Source organism: Lepisosteus platostomus, chromosome 2, assembly GCF_059453375.1.
Source record: "Lepisosteus platostomus isolate fLepPlt1 chromosome 2, fLepPlt1.hap1, whole genome shotgun sequence".
Lineage (NCBI taxonomy): Eukaryota > Metazoa > Chordata > Actinopteri > Semionotiformes > Lepisosteidae > Lepisosteus > Lepisosteus platostomus.
This window is the reverse complement of record NC_142612.1, coordinates 34,858,020-34,883,973: the sequence shown is the minus strand read 5'-3', so window position 1 is coordinate 34,883,973 and position 25,954 is coordinate 34,858,020. Positions and strand designations below refer to the sequence as shown.

At 38.6% G+C, this 25,954-nt stretch overlaps 1 protein-coding gene across 2 annotated transcripts in view; it reads right to left on the bottom strand.

Annotated features, from left to right (window-relative positions):
- pdxka (pyridoxal (pyridoxine, vitamin B6) kinase a) overlaps window positions 1-25,954 on the bottom strand; it is a 134,722-nt gene that overhangs the window by 43,139 nt on the left and 65,629 nt on the right. For both annotated transcript variants that reach the window (XM_088607346.1, XM_088607338.1), the window contains exon 7: window positions 11,963-12,048. In XM_088607346.1, the coding sequence (XP_088463472.1) occupies window positions 11,963-12,048 (86 nt within the window). The remainder of the gene's footprint in view (window positions 1-11,962; window positions 12,049-25,954) is intronic.

Sequence of the window (25,954 nt, the reverse complement as noted above, 5' to 3'; positions counted from 1 at the left end):
TTTTAAAATACACATTTCGAATCGAAAGAAATCCTCTTCCTGGTACAGTCGCATGAATAGAGAGGCGAAACAGCCCTACACAGCCCTGTCGCAGTACACGAATATAATCATATCGTTATTAAATTCTTTAGATACGCGATTCCATATTATATTAGCAGAAAAGCTTAAAACTACCACATTTTCACACGCTATTTCACGTTAGTTAAATTTAATTAATTTATATATTATATATTTATATAACTGACCAAGGGAAACGTCTCATTTTTTCAAAGAAATGTTTGTTGATTGTTATCAAAAATGACTTAGAATCGATCATGTTGTGATATTTTGAAATATAAAAGTCAATTGATTGTCCATAATATCGCTATTCTATTTTTTCAAAGAAATGTTTGTTAAAAGAAAAGTCCAGCACCAGCTGGATTTGAACACACAACACGTGAGTTGGTAGTCGGGCACGTAGACCAGTAGGCTACAGGGGAAGTTGCATGAAGAGGGAAGCGAAACAGCCCTACACAGCCCTGTCGCAGTACACGAATATAATCATATCGTTATTAAATTCTTTAGATACGCGATTCCATATTATATTCCCTATTAATCAAATTCTAAAAGTATTCTTGTTGACTCCGGTATCTCTTTAGTTAAAGACTTCGATGCTTAAAATGTTTGGGGAGAAATGGAATACTGGTGTGTATTTTTTATTTTAAAGTACCAAGACCAGCCATATACAGTACTGTATGTTTATTTTCCAAAATTAATATCGTTTATGGCCTTCACACACGTTACAGTATGCTCCTATTCTTTTTATGCTCAGCTACTAAGATTTCCCTTCAGTGGTAAAATTCAAAATTCAATATCTACAACGGGCACAGTACTGTACTGTAAATCTTTCTACGACAGACCAACGGACCACAAGTGCCCCTGTCGGTCAACCAATCAAGAACCGCGGTACCCCGCGTCATCTTGAGTCATGATGCGCGACGCCGCAGCCAATTACAGTGCCTTGCGAAAGTATTCGGCCCCCTTGAACTTTTCAACCTTTTGCCACATTTCAGGCTTCAAACATTAAGATATAAATTTTTTATTTTATGTGAAGAATCACCAACAAGTGGGACACAATTGTGAAGTGGAACGAAATCTATTGGATTTTTGAAACTTTTTTAACTAATAAAAAAATGAAAAGTGGGGCGTGCAAAATTATTCGGCCCCCTTGCGTTAATACTTTGTAGAGCCACCTTGTGCTGCGATTACAGCTGCAAGTCACTTGGGGTATGTCTCTATCAGTTTTGCACATCGAGAGACTGAAATTCTTGCCCATTCTTCCTTGCAAAACAGCTCGAGCTCAGTGAGGTTGGATGGAGAGCGTTTGTGAACAGCAGTTTTCAGCTCTTTCCACAGATTCTCGATTGGATTCAGGTCTGGACTTTGACTTTGCCATTCAAACACCTGGATATGTTTATTTGTGAACCATTCCTTTGTAGATTTTGCTGTATGTTTGGGATCATTGTCTTGTTGGAAGATAAATCTCCGTCCCAGTTTCAGCTCTTTTGCAGACTCCAACAGGTTTTCATCCAGAATGGTCCTGTATTTGGCTGCATCCATCTTCCCCTCAATTTTAACCATCTTCCCTGTCCCTGCTGAAGAAAAGCAGGCCCAAACCATGATGCTGCCACCACCATGTTTGACAGTGGGGATGGTGTGTTGAGGGTGATGAGCTGTGTTGCTTTTACGCCAAACATATCGTTTTGCATTGTGGCCAAAAAGTTTGATTTTGGTTTCATCTGACCAGAGCACCTTCTTCCACATGTTTGGGGTGTCTCCCAGGTGGCTTGTGGCAAACTTTAGACGAGACTTTTTATGGATATCTTTGAGAAATGGCTTTCTTCTTGCCACTCTTCCATAAAGGCCAGATTTGTGCAGTGTAAGACTGATTGTTGTCCTATGGACAGACTCTCCCACCTCAGCTGTAGTTCTCTGCAGTTCATCCAGAGTGATCATGGGCCTCTTGGCTGCATCTCTGATCAGTCTTCTCCTTGTCTGAGCTGAAAGTTTAGAGGGACGGCCAGGTCTTGGTAGATTTGCAGTGGTCTGATACTCCTTCCATTTCAAGATGATCGCTTGCACAGTGCTCCTTGGGATGTTTGAAGCTTGGGAAATCTTTTTGTATCCAAATCCGGCTTTAAACTTCTCCACAACAGTATTACGGACCTGCCTGGTGTGTTCCTTGGTCTTCATGATGCTCTCTGCGCTTTCAACAGAACCTTGAGACTATCACAGAGCAGGTGCATTTATACAGAGACTTGATTACACACAGGTGGATTCTATTTATCACCATCAGTCATTTAGGACAACATTGGATCATTCAGAGATCGTCGCTGAACTTCTGGAGTGAGTTTGCTGCACTGAAAGTAAAGGGGCCGAATAATTTTGCACGCCCCACTTTTCATTTTTTTATTAGTTAAAAAAGTTTCAAAAATCCAATAGATTTCGTTCCACTTCACAATTGTGTCCCACTTGTTGGTGATTCTTCACATAAAATAAAAAATTTATATCTTTATGTTTGAAGCCTGAAATGTGGCAAAAGGTTGAAAAGTTCAAGGGGGCCGAATACTTTCGCAAGGCACTGTACCTCCGGTACGTGTCTGTACCGCTCACTTTGAATGGCTGCATCTGTAGCATGTCAAAAAAAAAAGAAAGTGATTTCTTCCCAAATATCTGCCTACTACAGAGGTATCTGATACTATCAGTGAACTTCCTGATGTGTAATGCCTAGACTGAGATGATGTCGCCTACCTTGTTTATATATACTCCAGATGTTATTCATCATGTTTGTTTCCAATGCTGGTTCCTGTATGAATTCTTGAGGAGTAATGTGGACATTTAAGGTTAATGTTTTAATGATACAAGGGACATCACTTAACCCTGTGTTTTGGTTTGAAGATAACAACGTCTCAGGACCTCGTGACCTTCAAAAAGAGGGGATATAATAATAATAATTGCTTACACTTATATAGTGCTTTTCTGGACACTCCACTCAAAGCGCTTTACAGGTAATGGGGACTCCCCTCCACCACCACCAATGTGCAGCATCCACCTGGATGATGCGACGGCAGCCATAGTGCGCCAGAACGCGCACCACACATCAGGTATCAGTGGGGAGGAGAGCAGAGTGATGAAGCCAATTTATAGATGGGGATTATTAGAAGGCCATGATTGGTAAGGGCCAATGGGAAATTTGGCCAGGACGCCAGGGTTACACCCCTACTCTTTTCAAGAAACGCCCTGGGATTTTTAATGACCACAGAGAGTCAGGACCTCGGTTTTACGTCTCATCCGAAGGACGGCGCCTGTTTACAGTATAGTGTCCCTGTCACTATACTGAGGCATTAGGACCCACATGGACCGATATGTAGCGGCAAGGCTTATTAAAGTACAGGAATTAAGTTTGCTGCTCCCTTGCCAGTCCCTCTCTCCTTCATCTCAGTGGTGCTTGATACAGAGAGGCCATTCTATTTGGTTCAGATTAAAGGGGTTTTTCTAGCTGATAGATTGTCCTGATAACGAACAACTCCCAATGCTGAGATTCTCCAGTACCCCTAATAAATGGTTATCTCTGGCGCCTCACCATCTGGGAGATTCCAAGGGAGAGACTCATTCAAAGTTGTTTACAACCCTAAAGTCAGAGTGCATTGTTACTCATCCTCAGCCAATCAGGAACAGGTGGGGCAGGTAACCCCACGTGAGGCCCACGAAGCTTTCAACCAATGAACGACCGTAGTTCCTTCAGGTAAAACAGGCAGCACAGAGCCCAGAAGGTCTGCCTCCTGGAAATACTCGACTCAGCACGCCTCCTGGACTTTCTTAGACTCGGAGTGCCTCCTGGACATTCTCAGACTCCGGGCTCCTCCTGGACATCCTCAGACTCAGCTCAGACAACCATGTAATGACCAGTGTGTCCGAGTATCAGGACTTTATTTTGTTCTTAGAGTCGAGAACGGAGGTTGCCAGCGCGTAACCACATGATCCACCCAAGGTTAGCCCAGCAGCTACGGTCGGAACTGTGGACAGCTGAAATTAGTATTCAGAACTAGCGCTACATCAGAAACGAACCAGTCTTCTTCCTGTCTAAAGAGTGTGACCTACTTGGACCCGCAGTCACTTTTCTCCTGTGCACAAACTCTGCTAGTAAGCCAGAACTAACTAGCCGGTCTTCAGAGAGCCCACTGCTACAGCATCGCAGCAGAAATCTCTTCCACTTCTCTCCAGCTGTAACACCACTGCTTGGCACCGGGCCAGAGAACGCCAATTGGACGCAACAAGCCTGCCGCTGTTTGTGTCCGTGGGAGATCTGAATCCACACAGATTGGATGAGTATTCAGCATTCTGCATTACAGCTCGAGAATTCAATTGTTACCTCAACCCCAGTTAATATCAATATAATTCCTATGAGTGATGTACTTGCTTTTGAGTATCTAGTGTAGATGTTGTAACCAAGTTCATTTATGAAACAGTCTAAATGAATGGTATACTAAATGTATGTCCCTCTTGGTTTGCAACTCTTTATGATTGAATATATACCTGTAGTATTCTGCTAACCCTAACGATAAGATCTGTTATGTTTATATGCACATTTTACGCATTAATAAATGTATTCTCGTGTAATAGTATCTGTGTGTGTGCGTTGTTTGAGTTATCCCGCAAGGTTGATTCTAATAGCCATCAAAGAATCATTTTGTGACTTACTGCTACAATTTATAATTGTCCCAGTTAAGCACAAAACCCCTAAAACCATGTGGTTTTAAAAACACTACAGTACAGTATTTGTGAAATATATTTTACATATCAAAATATTAAGTAAAATGTTTCCTGATCACTTGTTGCTGAAATTAGCATTATGGCAAAATAAAGATTATTTTAATGCAGATGAAAACCTGAAAGAAACACAGTGCATTCCCAACAAGTGATAAACTATAAACTATACAGATGCAGCCATTCAAAATGGGTGAGGTATTTCACGGCATACCGCGACACGCCCACCGGGGTATCACGCGGTATCACGTGTGTCACGTGACTAGCTATCCGGCGTCGCCTTAACCTCTCGCCTTAACCTCTCATGTACAGCATTCGAGCCTTTAATTTTGAACTGTGTATTACAGCATGTTAATCATCAGTCATTCAAATGTTGGTATATTTTATGAAAGCAAGATTGCTCAGTTGGACAAAAGTACACAACCTACCTTTATCAGAAATATTTATGCATCAAAGCCTTTGCTGACGATATTACTAATAGTATTAATAATGGATGACTTTGGACAAGCTGTATACTCAAAGTATAATTTCTTTAGCACATTTGTACAAGCACTTGGAATCTGTCCAAGCCATACTTTGTCAGGCATTTTGTTTTACTTCAACGGGGCATAAAAACTTCCTTGCTTTTAACAGGGCGTTTCATAATTTCTAGCTACGAGAATGATTTAAAATGCGACACCTATCATTCAACTAGAGCTTAAAATATCACAAGGAAAAATACACACCGGTATTCCATTTCTCCCTAAACATTGTAAGCTTCGAAGTCTTTAACTAACGTGATACCGGATACGTCAACAAGCATACTTTTAGAATTTGATTAAAAGGGAATATAATATGGAATCGCGTATCTCAAGAATTTAATAACGGTATGATAATATCCGTGTACTGCGGCAGAACTGTGTAGGGCTGTTTCGCCTGCCTGATCATGCGAGCTGTCTTGTAGCCTACTGGTCTAGGTGCGTGACTACCAACTGGCAGGTTGTGTGTTCGAATCCAGCTGGTGCTGGACTTTTCATTTTTATTTATTTATTTTTTAATCGCGTAACATAAACATATTACCGTATGCAAACTGTACTGTATACAGTATGTATATGTTTAGCCAGCAGCCATATCACCCTGCAACTCACAACTGGCAACCCACTGAAGCTAAGCAGGTGTGAGCCTGGTCAGTACCTGGATGGGAGACCTCCTGGGAAAAACTAAGGCTGCTACTGGAAGAGGTGTTAGTGGGGCCAGCGGGGGGCGCTCACCCTGCGGTCCATGTGGGTCCTAATGCCCCAGTATAGTGACGGGGACACTATACTGTAAAACAGGCGCCGTCCTTCGGATGAGACGTAAAACCGAGGTCCTGACTCTCTGTGGTCATTAAAAATCCCAGGGCGCTTCTCGAAAAGAGTAGGGGTGTAACCCCGGTGTCCTGGCCAAATTTCCAATTGGCCCTTACTGATCATGGCCTCCTAATAATCCCCCTCTATGAATTGGCTACATTACTCTGCTCTCCTCCCCACTGATAGCTGATGTGTGGTGAGCGTTCTGGCGCACTATGGCTGCTGTCGCATCATCCAGGTGGATGCTGCACATTGGTGGTGGTGGAGGGGAGTCCCCATTACCTGTAAAGCGCTTTGAGTGGAGTGTCCAGAAAAGCGCTATATAAGTGTAAGCAATTATTATTATTATTAATTATATGTAATGTCTTAACTGTGCCCGTTTAATTGAATTAAAAAAAAATTATTTAACACGAACATTAAGCTGTTTACATCTTCCGCCTGAGAACAGTTACCCGTTGCTACCCAACGCAGAATGGTGATTGGCTGACACTATCTGACACCCCTCTGATTGGAGAAAAAAGACGTGCTGGTGTGCTATACCAGGAAGAGGATTTCTTTCTATTCAAAACGTGTATTTTAAAAGTTTAGGAAGTAAAAACCTTACAGCGTACACAGATTTCTAAACTGATCAGGATCGTTATCTTTGTCTCATGCATAATAATGTTCACCGCTCTGTCCAGCAAATTAATAATAAACTTTATTTTATATAGCGTTTTAAACGAATAAGTAATTAGATTGCTCATAAACCTAATCACTTGCTTTTTCTTTTTTATTTAGGCTCAGATTTCAACTATAGATCGTATTATTAATAACCATAATAACAACCAACCAACAAAAACAACCATATAAACATAATGGTGGTGCTGGACCTTCCAGTTTTATTTATTTATTTTTTAATCGCGTAACATAAACATATTACCGTATGCAAACTGTACTGTATACAATATGTATATGTATATTTAATGTCTTAACTGTGCCCGTTTAAGTATTGAATATTCATATCTAATTTTACCACTGAAGGGAAATCTTAACATAAACATACAGTATATGGCTGGTCTCGGTACTTTAAAGAAAAAAATACGCACCAGTATTCCATTTCTCCCTAAACATTGTAAGCTTCGAATGAAACCACTAAATAAAGACATAAAAATAGAAATCTTAAGATTTGTTTTATTTAATGTTGGTAGCTGGATGAACTGTCAGAGTGTATATTTTGTCGCAAAGTTGCTACAAGATGTTAACAGTGAAAAAGGTATTTAGAAATGAGTTATTTCAAGATGAAAAAGAAAACATACACGAAACATGGTTTCATTACGACCAGAATCGGTCTTGAGATATTTTTAACTTGATTTACAGTATTTGAGAGGTATGTCTTAACACCGATACTACAGTGCTTAAGTACTGCTCACGTATATGTTTCTAGGTTTATATTATGCATTTCATACGGTCAAATTACTTTTGAGCAACTAATAAGAAGCGCGAAACGGTATGCGTTTTACTTTCGTTTTGTGCTGGAACCCGTGGATTGATTAGAGATATCAAGTACATACAAGTCATTTTTTAAATGTTGTAGTTCGTCTTGAAAAAATGTTACGAGTACATCATCTATCAACAATTACACAGGTTCTGTTTCCATATTGCGGATTTTGGTTAGGTACAGTATTATCAAATCCAGTGGCGCTGTGTGTTACTTTACTGAGTCCCAATCTGTGATTGAAACCTGTAAAACCGGTTTAATTCGTCACAGCCAGCACTCTTCAGGTGTGAGGGTCTTCTGCTCAGAATGAAACGCTAAAATGTTTGTGTATATTCTAATGGTAGTGGGGGCAGGGTGTGTGGGAACAGGTTTGTTCTTCACACCTGAAACATTTTCTCTGAAAGGATTTTCTTCGAAGTTTAACCGATCTTGTTACAGCATGTTACAGTTTACTATTATTAACCATATTAATTTTAAGTGCTTAATGTAAAATCTTGTAAAAATATATTTTCATTGTTCAAATATACATTAATATACATTAAGTCTGACTATCATATAATAAGTTAAATACAAAACTAAAGAAAAAATAGGGTTAAATATAATTCAAAATATTTTGCTAACAATGTTAACTGTTTATGAATAATAAAATGTATTAACTAAGGAGTAGGATGGCACAGTTGTTAGTATGTTTTTTGTTTTGTTTCTTTTTCATAAATACAACAGTAGTACCTGATGTCTCAGTGGCTTTCAAAATTAAATTACGCATGCAAACCTGTGAACTAGAAAGATAACTAAGATTTTAATACTAATTAAATGACCGCGGGCACTTCCCATCCCCTCTACATTCTCAGAGTAGAACAGACTAACCTTCTAATGAAAGACGGTCCACCCCCCACGGACAGGAAAAGTGCCCACAGGCACTTAAACTTAATATGGTCAGTAACGGTAAACAGTAACATGGTAAGAAGGAGCACGTACAAACGTTTTCGAAATAACCACATGTAAGACTCTGATCCTAAAAATGTTTAGGGAGAAAGTGGAATACTGGTGTGCTTCCAGAAGAATCAGTATGGCTCAGAGATTAAATAAAACTTCACAGACATTAACGAAGAGCATAACGCGTGTACTGTATACACTGCAAGTACTGTACAACCCAACTCTCTGCAGGAGTGCTGGCTGTGACGAATTGAACCGGTTTCACGGGTATTTTCAAAGTAGGAGGCGAGATTTCCAGCGAAAGACACCCCCCCCCCCCTCAAAAACTCAGTAAATACAGTACTTACTAGTTAAAGGCTAGGCTCCCGACTACGGCGAAAGGAACCCTTCTTTCATTAGAAGACAATGAACATATTTTAGCCCTGAATGAATTAATAGCAAACATGGTTTACATAAAAGACATTTTTCCAAGAAAGTTTAGCCTTTGTCACTAATGAAACCACTAAATAAAGACATAAATAGAAAAATCTTAAGATTTTTAAAATACATGACTTTGGTAAAATTTATTTGAAAATAAAAACAATTACAACCGCCAGGGGAGAGAGAGAACAGGGGAGGGATGTTGGTTTTGCATAAGGGGCGGGGCTATGGAAATTAGGTATGTTTGGGAATGTGTAGTTACATGTTCTGGCTGTTTGTGAATTATCGTTGTTGAGTATGGAGTGTTGAGGTATTGATTTTGTGTAATGCTTTATGTTGAAAATTGAGGTGGATTTTGTTTATGATAAACAGGATAAACTGGGATGGGAGGAAGGTTTGGTTTTGCATAAGGGGCGGGATTATGATAATTGGAGGACTTTGCGAGTGTAAAATGGTTTGATTATTTGATTTTGTATTGTGGTTGTTATCTATGTTTTTGGTTGGTATTATGTTTATATGGTTGTTTTTGTTGGTTGGTTGTTATTATGGTTATTAATAATACGATCTATAGTTGAAATCTGAGCCTAAATAAAAAGAAAAAGCAAGTGATTAGGTTTATGAGCAATCTAATTACTTATTCATTTAAAAAGCTATATAAAATAAAGTTTATTATTAATTTGCTGGACAGAGCGGTGAACATTATTATGCATAAGACAAAGATAACGATCCTGATCAGTTTAGAAATCTGTGTACGCTGTAAGGTTTTTACTTCTTAAACTTTTAAAATACACGTTTTGAATAGAAAGAAATCCTCTTCCTGGTATAGCAAACCAGCATGTCTTTTTTCTCCAATCAGAGGGGTGTCAGATGGTGTCAGCCAATCAACATGCTGCGTTGGGTAGCAACGGGTGGCTGTTCTCAGGCGGAAGATGTAAACAGCTTAATGTTCGTGTTAAATATTTTTTTTAATTCAATTAAACTGGCACAGTTAAGACATTACATATACATATACATACTGTATACAGTACAGTTTGCATACGGTAATATGTTTATGTTACACGATTAAAAAATAAATAAATAAAAATGAAAAGTCCAGCACCAGCTGGATTCGAACACACAACCTGCCAGTTGGTAGTCACGCACCTAGACCAGTAGGCTACAAGACAGCTCGCATGATCAGGCAGGCGAAACAGCCCTACATAGCTCTGCCGCAGTACACGGATATAATCATACCATTATTAAATTCTTTAGATACGCGATTCCATATTATATTCCCTTTTAATCAAATTCTAAAAGTATGCTTGTTGCCTCCGGTATCACGTTAGTTAAAGACTTCGAAGCTTACAATGTTTAGGGAGAAATGGAATACTGGTGTGTATTTTTTTCTTTAAAGTACCAAGACCAGCTATATACTGTATGTTTACGTTCCAAAATTAATATCGTTTATGGCCTTCACACGCGTTACAGTATGCTCCTATTCTTTTTATGCTCAGCTACTAAGATTTCCCTTCAGTGGTAAAATTCAATATCTACAACGGGCACAGTAAAGACGTTTACAGTAAGTCTTTCTATGACAGACCAACGGACCACGAGTGCCCCTGTCGGTCAACCAATCACGCACCGCGGTATCGCGTGTCATCTTACCTGCGGTACGTGTCTGTACCGCTTACTTTGAATGGCTGCATCTGTAAATAAACCAAATTTTTTACATATCTGGCTAAATAATTTTGTTATGTTTTTAATATTAATTTGATATTTAACATACCGTAATATATATATATTATATATATAGCTTAAAATAATAAAAGTAAAAACAGTATAAAAATTAAATTCTATTTGTGTGCATTGACTGGGATTCAAAATCAGGCATTTCTGGTGACAGCACAGAATACTTCCATATGCCACATTAAAAATTCACTGCACGACCAGGTGGTTTTACAAAGTAGTGCAGTCGGGCAACAGGCTATTTTAAAAAATGCATTAGAACGTGACATGTATGCTGCATTAAGGCACATTATTCATTGTACATTCTTAATGGCTGGATTTGTAATCCCTAAGTAGAATGTTACACTGAATGCCTGTTTCTTTAACACAAAAGGTTAAACAAAAACAGGCTGATAGTTCTGGTATGGGTAGTTCTGATTTACTGTTCCCCTAAATTTTTATTACTTTTCAGAGTTACTAATTCTGTTTTGTCCCCGTTTTGTCTGATGAAGAAAGTAGTTTACTTTCTGGTGATTTCAACATAGAAGTAGATCCTATTTCTAATGAACATTTTCAGTCAGAATTTAACAGTATGAAACTACTAAGTAGTTTCCTTGCTTAGTTCTTTACTAAAACATTTGATGATTTGCTAATGACTTCTCATCCCAGGTTACATAATATCCTTCTCCATCTAGACTTAAGTGCATCTTTTGGTGTCAATTATTGCATTCCTCTGGTCACAAACTTTCTAGGGATCACTGGGACTTCCCCTGGTTTGGCTATCAGGAGTAAATTTATGAATCTTTGCTGTTTTTAAATCAGATGTTGTCCCACATAGACTCAGTGTGAACTCGAGTGTTCCCCAGGTTTTGGTGCTGGGACCTTTAATTATTGTATACCCATGCTGCCTCTTTGCCACATTATACATAATGAACGTGGGGCTTAACTGCTTACAGGAGTACTTGGCTCAGGTGCCAAGGGATGTCTTCAAGTTCAAGTAATGAACGAAGGACTCCAGGACACAATTTCAAAAAGAATTTAAGTAAAGTTTAAGTAATTAAGTCAGAAAACAGCAGACATTTGTATACATAGTGTGTCATAGGCACCAGCGTATACTCCCTACCCACATTGCTAAGCTGGTGTTATGGAACTCTTCACAAATTGTCTTGATGAAAGTCCAAACAAAGAAGATGGGTTAAATTATATTTTCTGTTTTGTAATGTTTTATGTTTAGAAGTTTAAATAAATCCATATTTTTTTAATACTAAAAAGTAGTTTTAGTGGTACTTACTCAGCCTCAAACTGGTTGGGAGTTATTATATCTGCCACTGGAACAACCTTCCCTTTGTAAACTGGATATAGATTTTCTGGGACATACTGTGAACACACAAGAAATCAGAGTTTGAATCAGCTTTTAATAGAAAATGACACTTTGACTCAGCATATCACTACAAACCTCACAGCACATAAAACAGAATGGCAATATACATGCCACCTATAAAAGTCTCACTTTTGGGTAATTTCCATTTTTAGAAACAGTGGGCTCCACATCACAAATGGAAGAACTGATGTATCAGATGGAGGCCTCACAATCTCCAATGACCAATTTGTGCAGTGCAGCTTCAGAAATACTAGCCAGAGCTGTGTAAAATCATACCTCCAATTTCTGGACTTTGAGGCCAAGGCTGTGGCTGTTCTATAGACTGTTGCTCCATAACAAATAATATGATAAGGGGAACAGGTACAAATGTGACTTCTGAGTATTTGGAATAAACTACTCTTCTAGGTACAAGTACTGATGATTGCCAAGCTGTACAAATGAGTATGTCATTTAAAGGTTTCTGATATCTAGAATTTACTTTATTTTCAAGACTATTTTGAGAGCAAAACATCGTAATTGAACATCCTAAAGCTAATGCAGTTTATAGAAAGGACTTCAGATCACCAATGCCACTGTCATTCCTGTAGAGATTTGTGGAATGACCAAATAACCTAATGAGGCACTGTATACTACAGTATTTTAAATATTGAATTAACTAAAAAGAGAGTAACATTATTAAAACAATATTACTCAGTTCAATATATGAAAAATAGTTTAATATTCTACTGTGGCTAGTTGTGACGACCAATGTGCTTCTTTCAGGCTTACATCTGTATTGATATGATCTATATTGTGCCTTAATGTAAATTTCAGCAATGCGTAAACAGGAGAATTTAGCTTTAAATTTTGATTGTGAAAAATATATTTCACACATACTGTACTGTAGTGCTTTAAAGCCATATGGTCTAATACGTAATATATACCTAATGTATATATAGTAGATGGTAGTGGTAGCTAAATATATAAAAAAGCAACGTATAAATATATAAAAATACAAAGTACACACAGTATTCCACCATCTTCATGGACATGTTATGCATCAAAGTCTTTAACTCGGTAACTTGCAATGGTAATTTTGGAAAAGTTTTGATGTGCTTGTTCTAACTACACCCAAAGAAGGCTCCATGGCTTAAACACTGTGTTTTCTTTCTTCTCCTTTCAGCATGGAATAAACCTATTACTATATAAAGTTTATATAGTTCATAAAAAAGCTATAATGTTTTATCATTTTTGAAGGATATGTAATAAAAACATTTGCGGTTATTGTTGTAAAAGAGATTATATGCTAACTTGATACCACACGATAGTGAAATATTAATGTAATCTTGGGTCCTGTTGTAGTTTTGTTCAGTTGAGCAGTTTGAAATGTTTGTGGAGTTTTCTTGTTCAGTTGCTGGATAGGCTTAATGGGAGAACGTGACTAGAACAGGGGGAGATCAGGAAGAGAGCAGGAGAGAATGTGGAGTAGTAGAGGTGCCTGTTTAGTAATAAACTGCAAAAATAAACATATCTGTCACCGTCCAGTTGCCATCCATACCAACAGAGTGTTTAACCACCATCTTAAACATTTTTCACATAGTATTTATGTATGGCTTTAAAACCATACGGTATCATACTGTATACACAGTATATTTAAACAGTATATGATCACACTGCAGTTCATTGACGTGTACGCTTCTGTTTTGGTAAATCTGTGGATCTGACATCACGTGTGTGGAACAGTTGTAGACAAGACCCGGGGGGGTTGTTTTGATTATACTAGGAATGAGTCCGTGAGGCATACCGTCGAAGTTTCAAATAAACCTTTGTTGAGTCTGCATGAGAGACAAAAAGTACCTTTTTAGAAGTCGTGTTCTGCTTGCAAAGTAGCTGATTTTGACAAACAGCTAATTTTGCTGAAGAATTAAAAATCTCTCTTTACTGCTTTAATTGAATTGAACAGAAGGTCACCTTGTTCTTACAAGTGGCTCTGTTAGCAGAGTTTGAGTTAACACACCTAACCCTTTTGGATGAATTTTTTATCACTGTAGCAGCTGAATCTCAGTATTCAGGACTAACGCTACATTGGGAACGAACCAGTCTTTTTCCCCGTCTAAAGAGTGTGACAGTCACTTTTCATGTGCACAAACTCTGCTAGTTCAGCCAGGACTAACTAGCCACTCTTCAGAGAGTCACTGCCAGCGCGCTGCAGCATGAATCTCTCCCTCCTTCTCCCCCACCTCACGCCGGACCAGCACTGCCAGAGGACGCCGATTGGACACAGTAACAGGTTGTCTCTGTTCCCTTATGTCAGTGGGAGATCTGAATCCACACAGATTGGATGAGTATTCAACATTCTGCATTATAGCTCGAGAATTCAATTGTTACCTCAACCCCAGTTGGTATCAATTTAATTCCTATGAGTGATGTACTTGCTTTGGTGTAGTGTAGAAGTTGTAATCAAAGCTTATTAACTAAACGGTATAAATGAATGATATACTGAATGTATGTCTCTCTTGGTTTGTAACTCTTTGTTATTGAATATATACCTTTTGTATTCTGCTAACCTTCACTAGAAGATATGTTATGTTTATATGCACATTTTATGTATTAAATGTATTCTCGTATATTAGTATCCGTGTGTGTGCGTTGCTGAGTTGTTTATGCAAGGTCGATTTTCTAATAGCCATCAAAGAATCATTTTGTGATGTACTGCTACAATTAATAATTGTCTCAGTACATGCCCAAAACCCCTACATCACCCTTATCACCTTGTTGCCATTTTTAACAATTCTGTGTCCGAATCGCAGTGAGTGAGAGACAGTAGGGAGAGACACAGTCAGAAAAAAGTGAATCCTAGCTACAATACATTTATACAATTTTTGTGGTAAAGGGAAGCAAAATATCAGGATTTATTGCGAGTAATTAGTGTAAGATTTAAAGCTGAAATCTGAGCCTAAATATAAAGTTAAAATCTCTACAGAGGAATGTTGGAAATGTGTAATTTATTTGGAGGAGAAATACAATTAAAAAATAAATGCTTCTTGACATCTAAAATCAATTTCAATTAAGGTCTACTTTGTGTTTACATAAAATAAGTAATTAGAAATTTGAGCAATTTAATTTCTTATTTATAAAACAGTGAAATCTAACCTGCAGAAGATCACAGCAGAGACAGCACTACAGTAGCTCTGCTTGCCACAGAAGTTCAGGAAAGGGTGAATTAAGGCATGTCAAGTGCAATAATTCAGGGATCAGTTATAACAGTTTAAAACGTGCATAGATTATTGTAAAGATTCTGTAAAATTCACAATTTAAGAGCTCTGTAGAACAAGAAAACTTGTGCTTTTCAAGGCTGAAGCCAAAATTCAGTCTAAATAAATAAGACAAATAAAAATGTAGGACGTTAAAGTGTTAAGAGATGTAAATAAATGGTTAAGATGTAAAACTACAAAAATGTACATGAGCAAAACGTTTTAGAAATGGAGCAGGTGTTACTTTGAAATAAGCAATCGGAAAAAAGTGAATCATGACCAGACATAGTGTAGAAGAGGAATGCAGGAACACCTGCAAAAGCTTAGATTTACAAAAATAAATCACAGAAAGTTGTGTGTTACAAAAGAATATGTGAATACTGTTAAATGTTTACATTGATTCTGAAATAAGATTAAACATATTTTAATTGTATTTTAATCATAACATATTACATGTAAATGCATTTTAGATTTTGTGTAGTTGCTAGCATTGAACTATTTGTTGGATGCACATAAATAGAAGGAATAGGCAAATGCAGAGTAGCTGATACTGATCCACGGAGATTGTTTTTTAAATTTGTTTAAATAACAAACAGGCTATGGATACTAATGTGGATACTAGAGGTGGAAAGGCTGTTTCCCTAAGCCAGCACTTTAAATTGTATCCTCAGTGAGTAACTGCTACCATCTCAAGTAATGCACAAGATGTAAAAAGGGTTAACTTAAGTCAGTTCTGCCTGAAAATTAGACTTCTAAGCAACAGGGGTTTATGGCAGGAAAGGGGGTTAACTGATCAGGATTCCAGTTGCCAGCTAGGAACCCCCTGGGGGCGTAATCTTAAACTGACCATTTGGCCAGGGTCTCTTAACTGGCCAAATACCATGAACCCCCTCTTTACCATAACACCGAATGACGTCCGAAGCAGCAAGGAAGGACTATATAACCTAAACGTTTGCACCGGCACATTGAACAATACTTCGGTTTTGTTGTTTCTTGCAGGAAACAAGACTTCGGTGTTATTGTTCCTTGCATGCAATAAACTCATCTGTTTAACTTCATCTCGGGATCCAGAACCTTATTCTTTCTGTTACAACAATCTCAAAGTGGGTTTCTATCACTGTGTATAGTTACACAGTATCTTTAGATCCATCCATTCTCTAATCTCTTTATCTAGTACAGGGGAACTGGAGCCTATCCCAGCAAGCAATGTACTTGCTGTACATTGTAGTTGCTGTACATTGTAGGCACAAGGCAGTTGATTAGTAATTCTCATGTCATGAACTCCCTTACACCTGGGACCTGGGATTTATTCAAACTAAGGTTTCTAGAACTGCAACCTGGTACTATATTTTGTTTAAATAAAAGTTGCAAAAAAGTTTCTCATTCAAATGCCTGCGGTTTGAAGACTTTGTGTCATTTGTTTGCATTTATTGACGAACTGAAACATCGTGTCTCATAAATAGACATTTTAATAAGAAAGTGAAGGTTATGAAAACCAGAGAAAACAAATGACCCTAAACAAAATACAATAAGTTTGAAATTAATATTTATTATTAATAAATTCATATGGTTAATAATGACCAGATATGTTATTATACAGATGCAGCCATTCAAAACAAGCGGGCGACACCGCATTATTTTGCGGTGTGCATGACGCGGTGTACCGCAAGTTAAGGTATTAATATCATAAGTTTTCACATAGTTCCGCATAATAGCATGTGGTACCGCAAGTAAAATAATAGTATCCGGAATTTCCGCAAGGTGGAGCTAATAAAGCTCAACCTCTCATGTTTGAACTGTCGCCATCAAAGTCTTTACCAAAGATATTACTAATAGTATTAATAATGAATGACCTTGGACAAGCTGTAAACTCAAAGTATTGCCCTGGTCCACATTCTTTTTTTCATTGACCGTCTTTGTAAAAGTAACACCACAGCATTTCGTTGATCCAATCATGCATTTGTTTCCAATCATGCAAAGTACAGTAATTTTTGAGAATCTCTGCCTTTCACATGCTCATAAAAGATATTGATTTAGGAACATAAACATATTACTGTATGCAAACTGTACTGTATACAGTATGTATATGTATATTTAATGTCTTTACTGTGCCCGTTTAAGTATTGAATATTTATATGGAATTTTACCACTGAAGGGAAATCTTAGTAGCTGAGCATAAAAAGAATAGGAGCATAACGCGTGTGAAGGCCATAAACGATATTAATTTTGGAACATAAACATACAGTATTACAGTATATGGCTGGTCTCGGTACCTTAAAGAAAAAATACACACCAGTATTCAATTTCTCCCTAAACATTTTAAGCATCGAAGTCTTTAACTAATGTGAAATAACTTGTGTATAAAAAGTGGTAGTTTTAAGCTTTTCTGCGAATACGCTCGATACCGGAGTCAACAAGCATACTTTTAGAATTTGATTAATAGGGAATATAATGTCGAATCGCGTATCTAAAGAAATTAATAACGATATAATTATATTCATGTACTGCAACACATGAACAGTATATGTTGTTTCACCACTCTTCATGTGACTGATCAGGTAGCATGGTGGCTTAGGTGCTGGATTAGTAACCTCCAGGTTGGCTGTTCAAATCCAGCCAGCACCATGACTTTTTTTTAACAAACATTTCTTTGAAAAAATAGAATAGTAATATTATGGACAATTAATTGACAATAAATATAGAAAAGCACATATTAAAATTGGGAAATTTGGTTTCAAAAGTCCTCATATCAATGATGCCTATACTGTTTTCCTCTATAGTATGCTAATCTATTGTGGTGCATTCGCCCCCCTCTTAGGCTGCGCAAATTATCTTTTAGATTTTCATAGAGAAATAGAGGCTGTACAGTATGCATTACAATATAAACATTTACTGTCAAACTTTAAATCAACAAATGATTGAAAGACGATCTGTGAAAGCACAATGAAACCTATTATTCGATTCTTATGGACTCCTGGTCCCGCCAGGGATTAAAAAAAAACATGGAATCGCGTATCTAAAGAAATAACAGTATACAGTAACTATGTTCATGCACAAACAGTAGCATGTTACATTATTAATTTGGGTGTCTCCTCTTGCCAGAAAGCGCTAAATTGTATTTTGAGTGTGATTTTGGACTTTTTTTTAATCACAACCCATAAATAAGCTGATACTGTTTAGACTTTTAATTATTTTAAACTGTATTACAGCAGCAAAATGCACAATGCAATGTAAATCGCTACCTTTGTCTTCTGCGTAATAATGTTCAGAAATAAGAAATTAAATTGCTCATAAATGCGCCTTATGATAAGGTTGTTTAATGACAAAGTATTGTTTATCTCATGGCTAAATAGTCAAGTCTAGCCAAAAAGAAAAGACATAGACTTTATTTAAACTCCAGCGAAAGTATTCATGGTTTTTAATTACCATACTTTTATGGTACATGACTTTGCTAAAATGTATTTAAAAATAAAAACGATTACAAATGCCAGCAAAGAGAGAGAGAGAGACACACACAGTTTTTCATTGTCAAAAAGCAATTTTGTTTTACTTTGTCAGCACCCAGACAAACGTAAACGCGTTTTTAATAAAATGCTTTTATTCATTCTTAATCAGACTCACATTCCCGAATGTCCCCCGCCCCTGTCAAAAAAGGGAAATTTTAGTAGCTAAGCATAAAACGCAGAGGAGCATAACGAAGGTCATAAAGGTCCTAAACGATATTAATTTAGGAACTTAAACATATCATGTAAACTGTATGTTGCTGTTATTGATATTTAAAAGAAAAAATACACACCAATACTCAATTTCTCCCTAAACAGCGGGAGGGGGGAACAAGCTGCCCAGCCGTGTGGAATGCCACAGAATCCCAAACAGACAATACACTCTAGCCGAATATTTGACCAAGAGATCCAGACACAGCTGTATGATCTCCACCAGTAAAACTCAAAGTATTACGCTGGTCCACACTATTTGCAACCATCATTTTAAATGAAAATACTTTATTTTTTCATCGACAAAAAGTAACACCCACCACAGCATTTCGTTGATCTAATTAACAAGGATGGGACATTAGCTAGCCAATATGATAAAGGAATAACTTTTTTGTTTATTTCTTTAGCACATTTATTTGAACATTTCCATCGACTGTACTGAACAAGCACTGAAAAACTGTTCAATCCCTAGTTTGTCGGGCATTTTCTTTTACTATAACAGATATAAAAACTCCCTTGCTTTTAACAGAGCGTTTCATAATTTCTAACAACGAAAATTATTTAAACTGCGACACTTTTATCATTCAACGAGAGCTCAAAATATCACAAGGATCCTCAAGAGATCAACAAAGACAACAGAAAAAGATATGTGTATAAGATACTGTCCATGGGAATCCAAGCTTTTTTATCTACGCTAAGTAGTCTTTAAGATTTCTTCATTACACAGTGAAGTCAAAATTCCTGGATGTGCCTATATTAGTACGCTGGGCAAACGTTCCGAGGTAAAATTCTCCCAGCACGGGGGTACCTTTAAAGCGGAGACGACGGCTCTGAAAATTTTTGGTGCGCCCTCTCTTTAAAGCCCTGGCCAAATATGAAGACAGTATGTACAGTTATAATTCAAACTGAATTAAAAACTACACATCCCAGTTACCATGGTGGTGCTTGTGATCATTGCGTTTTACTAACGAAACAGGGCGAAAAATCAATCACATGACTTTGGGGCAGAGTTTCGAAAGCTTAACCTATCAGCAAGACAGCAAAGACAAGAAAGTTTAGCCTTTGTCACTAATGAAACCACTAAATAAAGACATAAATATAGAAATGAACAATTAATTGACTTTTATATATCTAAGTATCACAACATGTTTGAATCCAAGTCTTTTTTAATAACAATGGGTTAACTGGGTAAACTATCACAAAGCTTTAGAGAACTTAACATTTTTATTATCAACAAATTGTAAATACGACGTTTACATTGGCGTTATTAATTTTTCACTTGAGTGTATGTAGGATTGTGAGAGCAGACCCCCCTTCTTAGGCTGCGTAAACGATTTTTTACATTTTTATTAAGAAATGGAGGCTGTATGTGTTACAATATTAACATTTATTGTCAAACTTTAAATCAACAGTTGATTTAAAGATGATCTGTCAAAGTGCAATGAAATACGATATTGTTGTTGTTGTTATTGTTGTTTTTATCCTGTAAAGCGTTTTGAGAAGCCACGTTTAAAGGCGCTATATAAAGGCGCTGATTCTTATGGAATGTGTTTTCTTTTTTCTTTTTTTTCAGCATGGAATAAACCTTTTACAGTACTTGATTCTTATGGGTGCCCGGTTCCGCCGGGGATTCAAAATAAAACATGGAATCGCGTGTCTAAGGAAATAGCAGCATAACTATATCCATGCACAAACAGTAGCATGTTACATTATTAATTTGGGTGTCTCTTCTTGCCAGAAAGCGCTAAATTGCATTTTGAGTGCGGTTTTTGAGTTTTTTTAAATTACAACCCATACATAAGATACCAGCTTAGACTTTAAATTATTTTAAACTGTATTACAGCAGCACAATATGCTTTTTCACGAAACCTAGAGTAACTAAATGTCTTGCGTTGTACAGCTTTTCAGCTAAATTTATTTATCGCTTACACCTGACACTTGAGGTGCCTGACAAAAACCGGTTGAACAGCTCTGTTGGAGGTTTGCAGATCAGATCATATGCCCTTCCCCCCACAGAAAGACAGACTTATTGGTCGCTATTCACCGCGTGGCTAGCAGCTCAAATTTCAGGCGTAAGTGATAGATCCCAGTTTAGCCGATCTTGTTACAGCATGTTAAAGTTTATTATTATTAACCATATTCATTTTAAGTGCTTAATGCCATTTTTTGACAACGCATGAATATTCTTATGTCCATATCTTCGCAAGGGAATCAGTGTGAATTGTAATACTAATTAAATGGCTGCGGGCACTTTCCACCCCTCTGACAGCAGGAACATAACCCATGCTCAGCTCAGCAGCTCATTACAATATAGGGTGCTCGAATCTTTTGCCGCCTTTTTCTGCCTCACAAAGCTTTAGAGAACTTAACATTTCTATTATCAACAAATTGTAAATACGACGTTTACATTGGCATTATTAATTTTTCACTTGAGTGTATGGAGGATTGTCAGCTGTCACGGAGAGCAGTTAATTTAATGTGAATTTTTTTATTCACAATCAGACAAATGCAACATAAATTGTTATCTTTGTCTTCTAAGTATCTTAATAAACTTTCAGCATAGCTTTCTCCCCGTTTAGATTTATTTTTCTTGGGATTTTGGGATAAATCATGGAAAGACTAGATTGTAATCGTTTTTATTTTTTAATTACATTTTTGAAAAGTGTAATCTATACTAAAAAGCTGTATTTATTTAAAACCACTCGATACTTATATTAATGGAGTTTAGTTGATACTGTTTAAACTTTTAATTATTTTAAATTGTATTACAGCATTGTACACATGCTTAAAAGAGGAGAAAACGCAAGCCTTCTTCAGGTGTGACGGGCTTGATTAAGGTCGCTGCCTTTCATCTAAAATCCTGCTTGAATCCTTCTAAACTAAAAATTAGACACGAGAAGAGGCTCTGGTGAAATTTCGCTTTTTTTAATTTTATCTTTTTTTCTTGGAAAAATATCTTACCCGCTGCAATCCGGGGACAGAAGGATTGAAAGAAGCCAGACAGGCAGGCGGAAGAATGAGTCCTAAATAAAGAGGTATCCAGGTAACAGTGAAGGTAACAGCCACAGACGTGGCCTACTTAGCCCGCCAGGGTTACCCTACTCTCCTGGAGGAGGACCACCGGGAGATAGCGCTCAAGGCATTCCTCTGGCCCCTGGCGCCGACTGAGGTGCAGTGCCACGTGATGCTGGCTGCGCTGGTCCCCTTGGAGCAGGACCTGGCTCTAGCTGAGCAGGCTGATGCCCTATTTGAGGAGACCGGTGGGCACCAACGGAGGGGCGCACGGGGAATCAGATGGGGAGGAGGAGATGGCCAGCACGGCGATGCTGGGGGAGCGACAATGGCTGGTCATCTGTGGGGAGAGGGGGCATATCACGCGGGAGTGCCGGGCGCTGGAGCCCCGGGGACTCCGGAGGCTGTTGGGAAACGGGAGCAGGGTGGCCTAAAGGGGGGCCATCCTTGAGCGACGCTACTCCCACTCCGGAAAGCCAGAAGGAGCGCTTCACCCCGCTTGCTGCCGTGGGAAGGGTTGGCCACAGCTGTGGCTTATTTCTTCCCTGCCTCATCGAGGGCAGACCCTGCCAGGCCCTCGTCGACACCGGTTCGACCATCACCCTGCTGCGGCCTGGTGTCCTGCCGGGCACCGAGGCAGCCAGACCCCCAGGGCGCTCACCCTGCACTTTGGGGCTGCGAGGGTGAAATCCGCTTCTACCTTGCCCCAGTCCATGCGGACTGTATCCTGGGGTTGGACTGGTTGCAGCAGGCGGGTGGTTGTCTTGACTTGGGCCGGCGAGAGTTGGTGGGGCAGGGGGAACAAATCAGTTTCGCGGTGGGCGGGGTGGGAGGTGTCCGGGGTGTGTGGGTTGACCGGAGCGGGAAGCGGAGGTGGCAGCAGCGGGTGTCACCTGGACCTGTCCGAGCTGCGGGTGTCGGGGCGAGCGTGCCAGAGCTGACTCCCAGGATGGTGAGATAAACTTGCCCCTACCCGAAGTCTGTAAGGCACTCTGTGCACTGTGGGAGGCCTTAGAGGTGAGGGATGGGGTGCTGCGCTGGGGGTGGCAGGTGCCCTCCAGCGGCGAGGTCACTGCTTGGCGGCATCCGGCTGGCTGTGCACCGCTTGGAGAACTGCCCCACGGAGCGACCACGACACCACAAACTGCCACCTGACTTCTCCCCTGGGGGCACCCGCCACCCCCGGCGCAGCACCCGTCCCTGCTGCAACCAGTCCAACCCCAGGATACAGTCCTCACGGACTGAAGCAAGGTAGAAGGGGTGTTTCACCCTCGCAGCCCCAAAGTGCACAGTGAGCGCCCTGGGGGTCTGCAGCAGGGTGATGATCGAACCTGTGTCGACGAGGGCCTGGCAGGGTCTGTCCTCGGTGAAGCAGGGAAGGAATTAGCCAACTCTTCCCACAGCAGGCGGGGTGAAGCGCTCCTTGCTTAGAATAGCAATATTATGGACAATCACTTGACAATAAATATAGAAAAGCACATATTAAATTTGGGAAATTTGGTTTCAAAAGTCCTCATATCAACGATGCCTATACTGTTTTTCTCTACAGTATGCTAATCTATTGTAGTGCATTCGCCCACCTCTTAGGCTACACAAATGATCTTTTAGATTTTTATAGAGAAATAGAGGCTGTACAGTATGCGTTACAATATAAACATTTACTGTCAAACTTTAAATCAACAATTGATTTAAAGACGATCTGTCAAAGCGCAATGAAACCTATTACTCGATTCTTATGGACTCCCGGTCCCGTCAGGGATTAAAAAATAACATGGAATCACGTACAGTGCCTTGCGAAAGTATTCGGCCCCCTTGAACTTTTCAACCTTTTGCCACATTTCAGGCTTCAAACATAAAGATATAAATTTTTAATTTTATGTGAAGAATCACCAACAAGTGGGACACAATTGTGAAGTGGAACGAAATCTATTGGATTTTTGAAACTTTTTTAACTAATAAAAAAATGAAAAGTGGGGCGTGCAAAATTATTCGGGCCCAAACCATGATGGTGTGTTCAGTCTCTCGATGTGCAAAACTGATAGAGACATACCCCAAGCGACTTGCAGCTGTAATCGCAGCAAAAGGTGGCTCTACAAAGTATTAACGCAAGGGGGCCGAATAATTTATATCTTTATGTTTGAAGCCTGAAATGTGGCAAAAGGTTGAAAAGTTCAAGGGGGCCGAATACTTTCGCAAGGCACTGTATCTAAAGAAATAACAGTATAGAGTAACTATGTTCATGCACAAACAGTAGCATGTTACATTATTAAGTTGGGTGTCTCCTCTTGCCAGAAAGTGCTAAATTGCATTTTGAATGCGGTTTTGGACTTTTTTTCAAATTACAACCCATAAATAAGATGATACTGTTTAGACTTTTAATTATTTTAAACTATTACAGCAGCACAATGTGCTTTTTCACGAAACCTCCTAGAGTAACGAAATGTCTTGCGTTGTACAGCTTTTCAGCTAAATACTGTATATTTATTGCTTACGCCTGACATTAGAGGTGCCCGATAAAAACCGGTTGAACAGCTCTGTTGGAGGTTTCGTGAAAAAGCTACAGGAGTGCCAATCGTAATCATGTTTATTCATTCTGGAATGTGTGTGTGTGTGTCTCTCTCTCTCTGCTGGCACGAGATTGGATTACATCCAATAATCAAAAATGACACAATAACAATAATAACCATAATAACGAACAACCAACAAAAACAACCATATAAACATAATACCAACCAAAAACATAGATAACAACCACAATACAAAATCAAATATATCAAACCATTAAAGCAAAACCGTCCTCCAATTATCAACAAATCTCAATATCTTGTACGAATTATTCGAAACACAAACCAAAAGCAGACCACAAACTCTCTCAAATTCTTCAAATTACCATAATCCCGCCCCTTATGCAAAACCAAACCCTCCTCCCATCCCAGTTTATCCTCTTTATCATAAACAAAATCAATCTCAATTTTCAACATAAAGCATTACACAAAATCAATACCTCAACACTCCATATTCAACAACGATAATTCACAAACAGCCAGAACATGCAACTCCACATTCCCAAATAGACCTCACTTCCATAGCCCCGCTCCTTATGAAAAATCAACATCCCTCCCCTGTTCTTGTCAATTAAGCTTCCCCCTTTCTCACTTCTTTTTCCTCACCTTCAACCCTGTCGCTCCCCCTTTACTCTCACCATCTGATTAAGAATGATTAAAAGCATTGTATTTTTTTCTGGGTGCTGACAAAGTAAGCACTCTCTCTCTGCTGGCATTTGTAATCGTTTTTATTTTTAATTACATTTTAGCAAAGTAATGTATTATAAAAATCTTAAGATTTCTATATTTATGTCTTTATTTAGTGGTTTCATTAGTGACAAAGGCTAAACTTTCTTGGAAAAATGTCTTTTATGTAAACCATGTTTGCTATTAATTCATTTAGTTTGCTGACAGAATTGCTGTATTTTATGCATGCCAAAAAATTTCGGTGCCGTCATCTCCACTTTAAAGGTACCCCCATGCTGGAAGAATTTTACCTCGGAACGTTTGCCCAGCGTACATAGGCACATCCAGGAATTTTGACTTCACTGTGTAATGAAGAAATTTTAAAGACTACTTAGCGTAGATAAAAAAGCTTGGATTCCCATGGACAGTATCTTATTCACATATCTTTTTCTGTTGTCTTTGTTGATCTATTGAGGATCCTTGTGATATTTTGAGCTCTCATTGAATGATAAAAGTGTTGCAGTTTAAATAATTTTTGTTGTGGATTATTCCAAATGATTATTCACCATTTGTGGATAATGGCTCTCACTGTGGTTCGCTGGAGTCCCAAAGCTTTAGAAATGGCTTTATAACCTTTTCCAGACTGATAAATCTCAATTACTCTGTTTCTCATTTGTTCCTGAATTTGTTTGGATCGCAGCAGGATGTCTAGCT